The sequence below is a fragment of the Pollachius pollachius genome (assembly GCF_949987615.1).
Source record: "Pollachius pollachius genome assembly, chromosome: 12".
In the NCBI taxonomy this organism is placed as follows: domain Eukaryota; kingdom Metazoa; phylum Chordata; class Actinopteri; order Gadiformes; family Gadidae; genus Pollachius; species Pollachius pollachius.
In genome coordinates, this window is record NC_136945.1 from 10,974,204 (window position 1) to 10,986,703 (window position 12,500).

At 47.3% G+C, this 12,500-nt stretch overlaps 1 protein-coding gene across 2 annotated transcripts in view; it reads left to right on the plus strand.

Moving 5' to 3' along the window:
• The window catches only part of asic1b (acid-sensing (proton-gated) ion channel 1b), a gene marked incomplete at its 5' end in the record, with an annotated part of 142,120 nt that overhangs the window by 86,177 nt on the left and 43,443 nt on the right, over positions 1-12,500 (plus strand). Inside the window, one exon of one of the 2 annotated variants that reach the window (XM_079747277.1) lies at positions 8,004-8,705. The exons of the other annotated variant lie outside the window; for it this stretch is intronic. Within the exon in view, the coding sequence (XP_079603403.1) occupies positions 8,004-8,705 (702 nt within the window). Of the gene's footprint in view, positions 1-8,003; positions 8,706-12,500 lie in introns of those variants that run through there. 2 annotated transcript variants of the gene reach the window in all.

A 12,500-nucleotide genomic window follows, 5' to 3' on the forward strand; every position in this document is an offset into this window, starting at 1 on the left:
ACACTTGTACGTTCTGCATGTATGTACTGTATGCAGTGTCAGACCAAGACGCAATGCATCTTTGAACTCAGGTTATGTAGGAGGAGGAGAGAAAACAACTCCCTGGGTTATGTATATATATAGGGTTACGTGTAATTATGAGTTACATCAGAAATATTCTGCTAATACAAAATAATAGCAGCAGAGGAGAATAACCCACATCTCTTGAGCGTTTTCTGTGGCTCAGAGGAACGTAATGCGACGGCGCTATCTACTGAGGGCGAGATCAGTAGATCACCCGATCAGTCCTTTGTTTTTTTTCTGTGGAAGCATTTCCCACCTGTGCAATAATGTGATCTCTGATGAATTGCCTGTAAAAGAATGTTACAGAGTTGTACATATAAACCATATATCTTGATAACTGCAGCCCCCTCAAATGCTCTGTTGAAAACGCCCACCCCTTCGGCTCCCCGGGTCTCATCTGACTGGGAGGGAGACTTTCAGATGAAACCCTGTGTATGTATTGATGCAGAGAGGCAGAGAGGCAGAGAGGACAGAACGTAGAGGTGGTCATATATCTGAACGCAAAGGAACAACTCAAAGACGGGAGAAAAGCAACAGAGAGAGAGAGAGAGACAATAAAGAAAGATTATGAACATACAAACTTAACCAGTTGGGGGCACACGTGAAGAATGAGAGGGAATGCGAGCAGGGGAAAGGAGTGAGAGAGAGAGAGGGAATGGGAGCGGGAGAGAGAGAAGGAATGAGAGCGGGAGAGAGAGAGAAGGAGAGAGGTAATGTGAGCAGGAGGGAGACGGGAGACAGAGAGGGAATGTGAGTGGGAGAGAGAGAGAAGGAGATGGAAGACGAGCAGGAGAGAGGGAAGTAGAGAGGGAATGTGTACGGCAGTGAGGAGAGAAAGCGAGAAGTACTCACTGGTATTCCCGTCACTGATCTGAGCAGGCTGATGGGTTCCCCATCGATCACATTGATTACTTATGAGGACTCATTGATTCGCGGAGCCACCGTGTCTGATGTCGAAATGGATTACATCTACTAGCACTGCGCCTCCAAGGAGAATCACCTCAGCGGTCCGCTAATTGCGCTGACCTTAATGACTACCAAACATCTCTCTCGCCCGCTCCCTCGTTTTCTCTCTCACCGCCCTCATCTACTGTCTCTCTCTATTGTTCTCAGTACCGTAACTCCTCTCTCTCTAGCTCCCTCGCTTTCTCCCTCCCTCGCTTTGTGAGAAAGAGAGAGAGAAAGGAGAAAGGAGATGGGATAGTGAGTATGTGTTGTTGTCACCTCTCATATACCCCTCTCTCTCTCTCTCTCTCTCTCTCTCTCTCTCTTTCTCTCTCTCTCTCTCTCTCCTTCTCTCTCTCTCTCTCTCTCTCTCTCTCTCTCTCTCTCCTCATCTTCTCTGTACAAAACTTTGAGGGCAACTCAGACAGACAAGTGACAATGTAACTGTCAACACCTTATTAGCTAAGAACAACGCCCACGCTCATAAGCTCTCTCCAATGCACACACACACACACACACACACACACACACACACACACACACACACACACACACACACACACACACAGACTCACACATATGTGTTCAAACAGACATATTCAGGTGCCGTTGACAAGTGCTTTTATAGAGTGAGTCAATCTATAAATGCACATGTGAACTACACAATGAGAAATGTCACTTTAATTTGGACACGAAGACGAAGTATATCAAAAGATATACACACAGTGGCAGTTTTAATTAAAACCTGAATGACTGATTTAGGCTTATCCTAAAAGTAGACTCTTACATTTATAACTATTAATATTCATTGACTTTTATAAAAAAAACGAAACAACACACAATCATTAATTCTTCCCGTCTTATATGTTTTTTTATGCGTTCCGTAAACCACCTATCACCACACCCCCACACCCCCCCCCCCCCCCCCCCCCCCCCCATACGCCAACACCACTCTTTAGCCTCCAGGATTTACCTTCCGTTTCGCTGAGTCATCACCGTTAATTCACTATGGCAGTGCCAGTCAGTGTCTGGGTCATCGCCAACCACTGGTACCACATCCACCACCGTGTGTGTGTGTGTGTGTGTGTGTGTCTGTGTGGGGGGGTGCATATATGAGTATCTGTGAAGGTATGCTTGTTTTTGTGCGTGTGAGTCTGTGCTTGTGCATGTGCCCTATGTGTGTACATGAACACACACACACACACCTGTTGGTGTGTGTGTGTGATTGTGTGTTTGGATTCTGCTAGTCAGCCAGCGACTATCATCCTTGCTGTACAAATCCTCCCCCTTTTTTTATGCAGGGGGGTTTACAGGCAGTTCCACTGTGTCACGACAGCGTGAACTTTGCTAGTAGGGAACGCTGTGACATAAACCAGCTGCTGTGAGGCCCACTGGCCCCCTCCCCTCAAGAGCCTTTGGTGTCGTGCGCTGACAGCAGCTTTAAACACTGTTGCACTGTGTGGCCCTTGGACTGCGAGGTCTTTAGTCTTTGAGACTATCTTAGCATCCGGTCAGAGGATGTGGCTCTGGAGATACTCGTCAACCGAAAACGCCTCAGGAGTGGAGCAAGGATGGTTTAAATGAATCTTGATGTTGTGTTCGAGAGCTGTTTAACGCTAGAAAACGTGGTCTATTTCTGTGCATGGAGATGTCAATTAAATGTTGACCTATCCCGTAACCATACTGTTGTTGTTTTCGATGTTGATTTGGTCTTTCACTCATTCACTGTCTGATTTGTTATTTCATACCATTGTTTTTGTACTCCAGTGATGGACATGTTTTTGAATATAATCTTTTATTTACCGGTTACAGTGGAAGACCTTTACTTAAAAACCAAATGTCTATTTCGAATAGGTCATTTCACACGCACTCAGACAGCCAGACACACACAAACCAACATGATCTCAGTGCGGATCTTTCGCCACACCGCGCAACAACAGTTTATGTCCATCACTTTTCAAACTTTCCTATTTTTTTGCATCTAGGGGTGCATCTAGCGGTTGTCGTGATCTGGTGGTGCCTGAGGGTCAAGGGATATTACCCGTCAACGCAAAGCCCAATAACGTTTCTGTCTGATCCCTTTCGTCCGCGTGTGGATGTGGGGATGTGGGGACGTGAGTGGACTGGGTAGTGGCCTTTATCGTCTGAGGCTTGCGACGCAGTGTTGCATGTCAGACTGATTGCTCTTATGGCGCCTCAGTTGCATTAGCAGAGGAAATCGTCCGTCTGCTGTGATCTGCGTGGGGAAAGGTCAGTGAAAGTCTCCCCCCCCCCCCCCCCCATCCTACCTCACAAACCCCCCCTCCTCCACGGTGTCGCACATGAGAAATGTTCGCCCAAAACGCCTTACCCGAAGAACTTAATTCATACACATTATATACCACCACATATACATGCCCTGTGTTGAAAGGAAGTTGTTCAATGGTGGACGTGTTTTTCCCCCCGTTATTTTCAGCACCATTTTACCTGCCTGGTTGTTTTTTCGACCTGTTTCCGGCTCTGGGATCTGATGTCCCCAGAGATGGGATGATACAGCCCCCAGGGTGTATTGATTGGCAGGGCTATTAGCCAAGTAGAACCATATCTTCTTTATCTCCTTCTGGGTCTTTCTCTTTTTTCTCAATCTTTCCTTTTTTCCCTTGAAGCTATTGTCAAGCTCAGTTTGAATCTTCGCTGAAATCAGATTTACAAGACATGCCAAAATTACCTGCAGGCATTATGAGAAGGGTACATTTTGCTATGTTTGTGTCCGTTTGCGGGTGTAGTTGTTTTGTGCAATGTGTGTGTCTTTGGGTGTGTGTGTGCATGTGAGTGTGTGTGTGAGTATGTGCTTGTTCTCAGTAATGGGCTTTGTGCATCTCCCCTCGCGGACGGCCAGGATGATGTCGCCATGGCAACGGCAGGTTAGACCCAGCGATCGGCAGGCCTTGCGAAAGACTCGAAAGAGCTCTCTCAACCTCCCATCTTCTTTGCCCAGTTTTTTTTTCTGCTCACTCTCTCTTTCTTCATCTCTTTTTCTCAATCTCTCACTCTCTCTCTTCCTCTGTCTTTTTCGCTCTATCACTCTCTCACCCTTTCTTCACCGTCTCTTGTTTATTGTTGATAAAAGACAGGTGTTTTGGTATTTTGGTCTTCAGTGACGCTGGGCGACAACTCGTACGGCAACACTGCCACCTTTTGACCTAAAGTAAAGAGGTGGGGTTTTGAACTGGATCACGTTATGCCTTCTCCAGTCCCAGACCCAGGCACGTGAGGATCCTGGATCCATGGACAAGACTGCAGTCCATGACCAGCAGCAGAGAGGACAGAGACAATGCTTATGTAATACTTCTGTATGTAACATAGAGGTTGAGAGGGGACACAGTCTATTAGCACCCGTTTATCAAGGGTGCTTTGGTGAGGGCAAGTCAATTTGAATCCTGAACAAATATCGTTAAAAAAACGGTTTACCAATCTCTAAGAGTCTTTTATTTTGAACTACAAAGATGTTACAAGGATCAAATGAAACGATTGCGATGAGACGATTCAGGTGCATTGTCGCTATTGCTCATTGATCTACAAATTAATCTACAAATTAATCTTTGTTTTATTGTTTTGTTGGAAGTATTTCGTAATTGATCGTAAATGCAGCATCATTGAGTGTTATTAACAGTCACTGTATATACACATGAGGAAAGCATTTACATACAGGAGTGATAAATGCAACATGCATCTGTCAGTTTCGTAGTTGCTCTACAACTTCACAACTATTGAAGGATTCATCAAAGCCTTCTATTTATATTTTCCAGTCCTACTAGATTCTTACAAGGTTGTACGTACTGACATTGCCACCTAGTGGTCTCCCCCAGACAAGCCAACATGGCTTTGTTAGGCTGTGGAGCGACTGTGAATGGCTTTAAACTGTTATGATGATCCAGTAATCTTTTCTGATTAAGGAAGTAAATGCTTACTAATGGCATTACATACAAAGGAAAGTACAAGTTAAAGTTGGGCTCTGCATTCCATTGCAAGGTTTCTTCCTCAATGTTAAGGGAGGTTTTTCTTGCTCCATCGGGGCCTAGAGTTTGAGCTAGTGACACTAAATGTGGCCTGTGGAGCCATTTGAGACTCTTAATGTGATTAAGGGCTATACAAACCAAAATGACTTGGTTTGAGTTGCATGAAAGAACCGCCTCATAAAAAACTGTGAGTCCCCCACATGAGTGTGGGGGACTCTGTTCTTACTCTCTTATGTAATGTTATACAGGCACACATCCTTCCAGCATCTTGCCGCACAATTTGAATCTTCCATCGCATCCGTTTCACAATCTCACTGATTTATGTGCATATTCATGGCTCCGAGGCCCTAAAGATGCCTCAGCCAAGGGAGCTGGGGTGACACCGGGTCGAGACGGTTTCCAGGAGACATCCTCAGTCACTAATAAATATTCAAGAACAGAGACCTCCAGGCGCCGACATTGACACATGCAGATCCATGCCAACTGTGCAGTTTACTGTCATTGCCCCACCGGCCGGATGGTGTTGATACACTGTGTGACGGCTTCGGCTGCAGTCGGCAAACACCCCGGCCTGTTCTTGTCCCACGCTGGTCATATATAAATTTCTGGTCATATATTGATGCTTGTTTATATATTGATTCCTGCTCATATATTAATGCTTGGTCATATATTGATGTTTGGTCATATATTGATGCTAGGTCAGACATTGATGCTTGGCCATGTATTGATGCTTGCTCGTGTATTGATGCTTGGTCATGTTTTGATGCTTGCTCGTGTTTTGATGCTTGCTCATGTATCGATGCTTGGTCAGATTCCCGAACCCGAGCCTGCTGTTTTCCTCTCGGGCCCCTGCGGTGTTACGTCATGAAACGTAAGATTGATCAAACATATACTCCACATCCGGAGGTGCGGTAAAGTGCCGGTAACCGTATAAGTTAATACAGTTTGAAAAGGGTTGACACATATATGTATCACTTAAGCCTTTAGCGCTAATGTGTTTTCACTTAACGTTAAACGCCCGGGTTTGTTGCTGTTACTTAAGGGGCCGGGGGTATAGTTGGATTAGGAGGTTTTTTTTATTTGTGAGGGGGTCTTGTAAGGAGTGTTACTATGACCTAAATGGGTGTGGGGTTTCATGCCCATTGCAAGACAATGATCTCTTCACAGTTTAATGGAGTCAGATCAATACGGACATATCGTATTCTTGAAGTCTCCTTTTCATAACGCAACCATTCCCCCCATTTCCCCCGCAGGGAGTCTCTGTTTATCTCTGTATTCAATCCGCTTATGCTGGTTTTCCACTCCACTGCTCCTGTTTGCTTTTCCGCTTAAACTGCTCCCCGTTTAAGCACTCGAAGCTGTGGTTGTACAATTTGAAGGCTCATTGGCAATATGGGAGTTTGGAAACTCAAATGTTTAAAGAAAACGTTGAGGATTTATTTGTTGTCCTTGATATTTCGTTGAGCATGTCCGGGCTTTTGCGCTCAGTTACCTTGCGGATAATGTTTGTTTAACTTGTTTCTTGCTTTGCCCAGTCCCTGTTCTACTTTTTTTTCACGTACCGCAAATCCTTTCTGAAGATGACAGCCAATTTACACTTGGGATTTTCGTGTCTTAAATCGTGATCAGCCCTTTGACGAAAAAAACAAACACCTGTCCCCACAAGCTTAACATTGATCACTTGCAGTTCAACCAAACGGAGCATGAATTAATCCATTCAGGCTGCTATCTTTCATTATGACAAAATTTTTTGCAATGGCTTGAGAGCTTATTTGAAACAGTGTCACTCTGCTTTATTGTATTGTATTACCCACACTGAGGTATTTGGGCGGGGGTGGTGGGGTGAACAGTGAAATCAGCAGAAATAAATAGCCTGTTTACTGGGTTTTTCTCTATAGCTCAGTGGCTGCTGATCCCTGACACTCTCTCTCTCTCCCCCCTCCCTCTTGCTCCCTCTCTCCTCCCTCTCACTCCCTCTCTCTCTTTCTCCCGCTCTCACTGTCTCTCTCTATGCCCCCACTCTCTATCTCCCCTTCGTTCTCTCTCTCTCTCTTGCTCTCTCTTTCACTCCCATCCCTCTTTCCTCCTCTCCCTCTCAAAAAATATCTCTTTCTCTCGCTCTCGCTCCCATCCCTCCCTCTACTTCTCTCTGTCTCCCCTCTCTCTCTCCCTCTCTCTGTTTATCTCTCCCTCTCTCTGTATCTCTCTATCCCCCCTCTCTTATTCTCTCTCTCTCTCTCTCTCTCTCTCTCTCTCTCTCTCTCTCTCTCTCTCTCTCTCTCTCTCTCTCTCTCTCACCCTCCCTGCGTCAAAGCTGCGCTTCCTGTAAACGATGAAACTCTGCCCCGACATGGTGACCTGTAGCCTGGCCCACAGGGAGTATCATATGTTCTTGGCTCCTTATGGCCTCACCTCCTTTCCCTCCCTCCCTCTTGACTCTTATCTCCTCCTTCCCCTCATCCTCCTTCTCCTCTTCTCCCTTTTTCCCTTCATTGCCTAGTTCTTCTTCTCCTCCCCAACTGTTCTCGGGTTTCCCTGCCCCAGAGTTCCAAGGACGCCCACCGGGTCAGAGTCATCCGAGTCCTGCGCTCCTCCTCTCTCAGTCTCTATCCCGGCGGCCATACTAGAGTGCCTTTTTCGCTTTTACCTAGTGTTGAACCTTTCCTCCATTTGTTTCCCCGTACATCGATGTTTGACTCGCTTACCTCTACAGACCCTGGCGATGGGCATCGTGGTAGATACTTATCTCTCAAAAAGTCACGGGTGTTTTTTCGATTGACGGAAGACGTTCCAACGATCAGTCGCCAGGATTTGAACTCTGCTCTTTGATTGTGGGATAGGTCTTCGATTATTAGATTCTCGCAAAGAGCAAAAAACTCGACCGGCCCTGCTCTTGCCCCCCAACCGGCCTGGACAGCGGTGAACGCTCGGTTTGAACCTTTTGATCCCCATCCACCCCCCCCCCCAACTCGGTGAGAGCCTCCCCAGCCGGCCACCATGCCGGTCCGGATCATGTGCTCCATCTCCTTCTCGGCCGACGAGGAGCCCGGCACCAAGGACATGTTTGACGACCGCTACCAGCGCGTCCGCAAGGGCTGCGGCGGCGTGGCCGGGGGCGGAGTCGGCGGCGGCGGCTCCCAGGACTACCTGGACGGCGGCGAGCCGCCCGACGACCACGCCGGCGAGGGCTCGGAGGCGGGCGGCTCGGAAGAGGAGGAGGGCCAGGTGGACAACCTGGCGGCCTTCTTCGACGGCTGCTCGCTGCACGGCGCCAACCACATCTTCGTGGAGGACACGAAGTTTGGCGTGCGGCAGGGCCTGTGGGCGCTGGTGTTCCTGCTGGCGCTGGCGGCCTTCCTGATGCAGGTGGTGGACCGCGTGCTCTTCTACCTGACCTACGACCACGTCACCATGCTGGACGAGCGCACGGCCGCCAACATGACCTTCCCCGCCGTCACCTTCTGCAACTTCAACACCTTCCGCCGCTCACAGCTCAGCTACAGCGACCTCATCTTCATGGGGCCCCTGCTGGGCTTCGAGGACAACATGGCACCGGGGATCCCGCTGGCGCCCGACCGCCCCCCCGGCTCGCGCTTCAGCCTCGACGAGTTCTTCAACCGCACGCGCTTCCGCATCGAGGACATGCTGCTGGAGTGCGACTTCCGCGGGCTGGAGTGCGGCCCGGAGAACTTCCGAGAGGTAGGGGTCGGTGGTGTTGGGGGCCGGTGGTATTGGGGGTTGCTGGCGGGGAGGGGGGCCACGGCTAGCATAGCGTCGGGGGGGGGGGGGGGCGACGTTAGCGTGGCTGGTGTGTTGACGGGAGGTCGCCCCGGACGGCTTCGTTGTGATCGATTGACGTTGGGCGGAGGGAGGGTGACGTGTGTGAGGAAGTTGGGTGACACAGCCGATGACATCCGACCACACACACACATAGTGTGTGATAGAAATGATTCAACTTGTTTCAGTTGAATTAATTTATTTTGGATCACTGAGAGGATTCTTGTAGAATAGTGCGGTGCGGAATGGATAGCCCTGCTGTGTGTTTGAGCATGCGTATGTGTATACAACGCCTCAATGGGCTGGCTAACGGATAGACGAAATAAGCAGGTATAAAGGATGCATGTACAGGCAGACAGACCTATGGAAATACAAATTGGTTGAATTTGTGATTCATGTTGGATCTCTTATGTTGGGCTGACCTTTGAGCTGTTTACACAAGAGAACGCTCTGTTTCATGTGGAAAGAGAGGGTATGCGTCGTATCGACGTGTCAAACCTCATGTTAGTACACTGGCGTACAACTTACAGTAGGAGGTAGCATACATCTGTTGTTGGAGATAAAAGGCGTGGGGGTCAATCCTGTTTGTGACCTTACAAACATAAAAACAATTGTTCCACCTTGTGAAGACACTTCCTTCCTGTCACGTTGGACACTGGCCAGCCATAACTCCCCCCCTCCTCCCCCCAAGGGTACATGCACGTCGGAAGAGGCCTACCACTGTAATACTGAGCATCCGTTTGTGTTGACAAAATCCATCTCTGCTGCTTATTGATTTCCCCGACCTTTGGGCGGATACGAACAGTTATGCTGCGACTGCTAATGGCTGTACATGGGCTATAATTAGAGCTCTTGTAAATTGACAATTTTAGACAAAGCCTCTGGAATGATGAGCTCATTACGAGTTCGTAATGTTTGCTAAAGTCGATTGTTATGTATTTAGCAGTGGTGGATGTATTAGGATAATTACTGTTCTAATTATGATTACATCAGCTTTTCTATTTCCCTGCATTTCCTCAGTGGTGAAATAATGCATATTTTTTTAATGAAGTAGCATAGTGAGAGTAAGTGGAAAATGTGAGGTGACGTCATGTTAAATTTCAGATTAGATATAGCAAAGCTGTCCAACCAGGTATATATTCGTCCAGATTTCAGCCATCGCAATACTAACAATTAATGGCTAAATTAATGTATTGCTTTTTCCTATCTCGGATCATAAAACGCATCGTTGGCTCGGCTGCCCTTTAACTTGGCTCTGCTGCCTTGTGAGTGCCCTTGCTATCATTAATGAAATCTTACAGTCTATTTAAATCAATAGATTCAACCACAATGAAAATAAGCTTCTTCTCAAGCTCTGTCTCAATGGTTCTGGGGGTTGAAGAGCAGAGTACAGAGCTGAATTCCATGTCAACAAAACAAGTAAACAGAGAGAGAGAGAGAGAGAGAAAGAGAGAGAGAGAGGTGACAACAACATATGGATTGGTTGCGGCTGGGGTACCAGCTCTGCAAAGACCTTCAAAGCCGGCTGGGGGTGGTAGATAATCCTTTGGTGTTCCAGTAGTAGAGAGAACAACTCGGCCTGGGAGGATGTGTATGTTTTTCTTACAAAAAAGCTCAAGCTTTGGTCCCACACAAAGGCGATGAAATGATGAAAATCGGAATCTCTTATTACCGAAATACGATAACTGTCAGATATATCGGACAACGTCTGTGATCCCGGAACAGTTGTTGCAAAGAAACAGATATAGAAACACGCCTATGTTTGTGTGTGTGTGTGCGAGGACATGTAGACAGATCTTTTATGTCATAGTCTTACTGGATAATACGGCTGTCGTATTTAATACGGCTGTTGCTTTGAAATAAATCTTGCTCTGATAGCCATTGGCGTGTTATTAACTATAAAATTGCCACGGACAAATGTTGACAGAAATGAAAAAGCTGCAGGCTGTATAGCACTATGCTTTCTTGATGCATAAAGCACAGAACACACAGCCAGGACGAGCAGAGCAGTGCAAGGATTCTTTGAAAGCCTTGTGTTGCCTTTAAAGCCCTGTGTTGCCTTTCAAGCCCTCTTGGCTCTGGCTTGCCATAGTTACATTTTCAGAGCGCCTATGGGCAGGGACTTGATGTTCTGTTTCACATTCCAGACTATGATGAGAGTGTTGTCTATTGTTTGGATCTGTAAAAAAACATTTGAAATACACTGCATACATGCAATTAGATTTGAAATATAGTCAACTTTAACACTTTGATTATTTTATATTTGAAGATTTCTGTGATTATAATTTGTGCCCATAGATTCAATGTTGTGACTTTTGACCCAGGGGACTACTGGGGTACTACAGTAGGGGTTCTCGAGGCTTCCACCATCTACCCCACATATTAAATATTCACACTGTGTGTGTGTGTGTGTGTGTGTGTGGGGGGGGGGGGTGGGAGTGTGGGTGGATGGGTGTGTGTGTGTGTGTGTGTGAGTGTGTGTGCGTGCCAGTGTGTGTGCGTGTGCGTGTGCATGCGTCTGTGTGTGTGTGCGCAGGGCGTGTCTGACTCGAGTTAGCGCCGCTGAGCACTGCAGAGCTGCCGCTTCCTGACCTCAAAATCGAAAGGATAGTGCAACTGCCGCCGTGTGTGGGCGGCTCTAAACCGCTCCACCGGTCGTGCCGAGCCGCTCTGGGGTCAATGTGACACGGTTCTGGACTGTGCTTTGAAAGGCGCACCTCGCCCAACTCGACTGCATCGAAATGGTGCACATGGGAGGCTCCTGTTACAATGCGGACACAGCCAATCACCAATGCTGATTTTATTTTGCCGCAATCGCAGAGCTGGTGGAAGGTTCAGGCCATGGACTTTAGATAATATCATTCATTTTGAGCAAATATGCTCAACATATTTAATACACATAACAATACACGAAGCCTCTCTAAAGAAAATGTGTGTGCAAGCAGTAGTAGCAATATTCTGTTGCCATAGCTTTCTTCAACTCAGATGTGTAGCTAACTAAAAAGTGAATGAGCCCGGTCTTAAGTGTGACTGTTTGATTGATTTCTTGGCAATTATTCAAAAGCACTAAGCAAGGTACAATAAAACGTCTGAGAGCATTTTCTGGTGTTAATTGCATTATGGAGAAGGAGCACTTAAACAATCAATTTATAGAGACAGCTCTGAGAGGCTGTGGTTGAGTGGGAGGCCTGTAGAAAGGTCAGTCCAGGTGTGTGTGTTTTTGTGTGTGTGTGTGTGTGTGTGTGTGTGTGTGTGTGTGTGTGTGTGTGTGTGTGTGTGTGTGTGTGTGTGTGTGTGTGTGTGTGTGTGTGTGTGTGTGTGTGTGTGTGTGACTGCATGTGGGTTGGTGGGTGGGTGGGTGTGTGTGTGTGAGTGTGTCGGCATATGTGGATGCGCGTCTTTGTTTGTGTGTGTATGTGTTTGTGCGTGTGGGAGTGTGTGTGTGTGTGTGTGTGTGTTTCCAATGGCTGGATAGTGAACATTGCAGTGTATTTTGAACATAACGTTTACAAATCCCCCAAAGTACTCAATATTGTTTCAACAAAGGAGCAGCCTATTCATTTCCCCCTGTCTGGTGGGGGGGGGGGGGGGGGGGGGGAGAAGGGCTCTTCCTCGTACCTGCAGCCCTCTCCCTTACCCTCCACTGGGGGGGAGTCATCGATCGCCTCTCAGTCAGCCAATGCACCAGTGGAGTCACTGAAACTGTGATCAGTACAC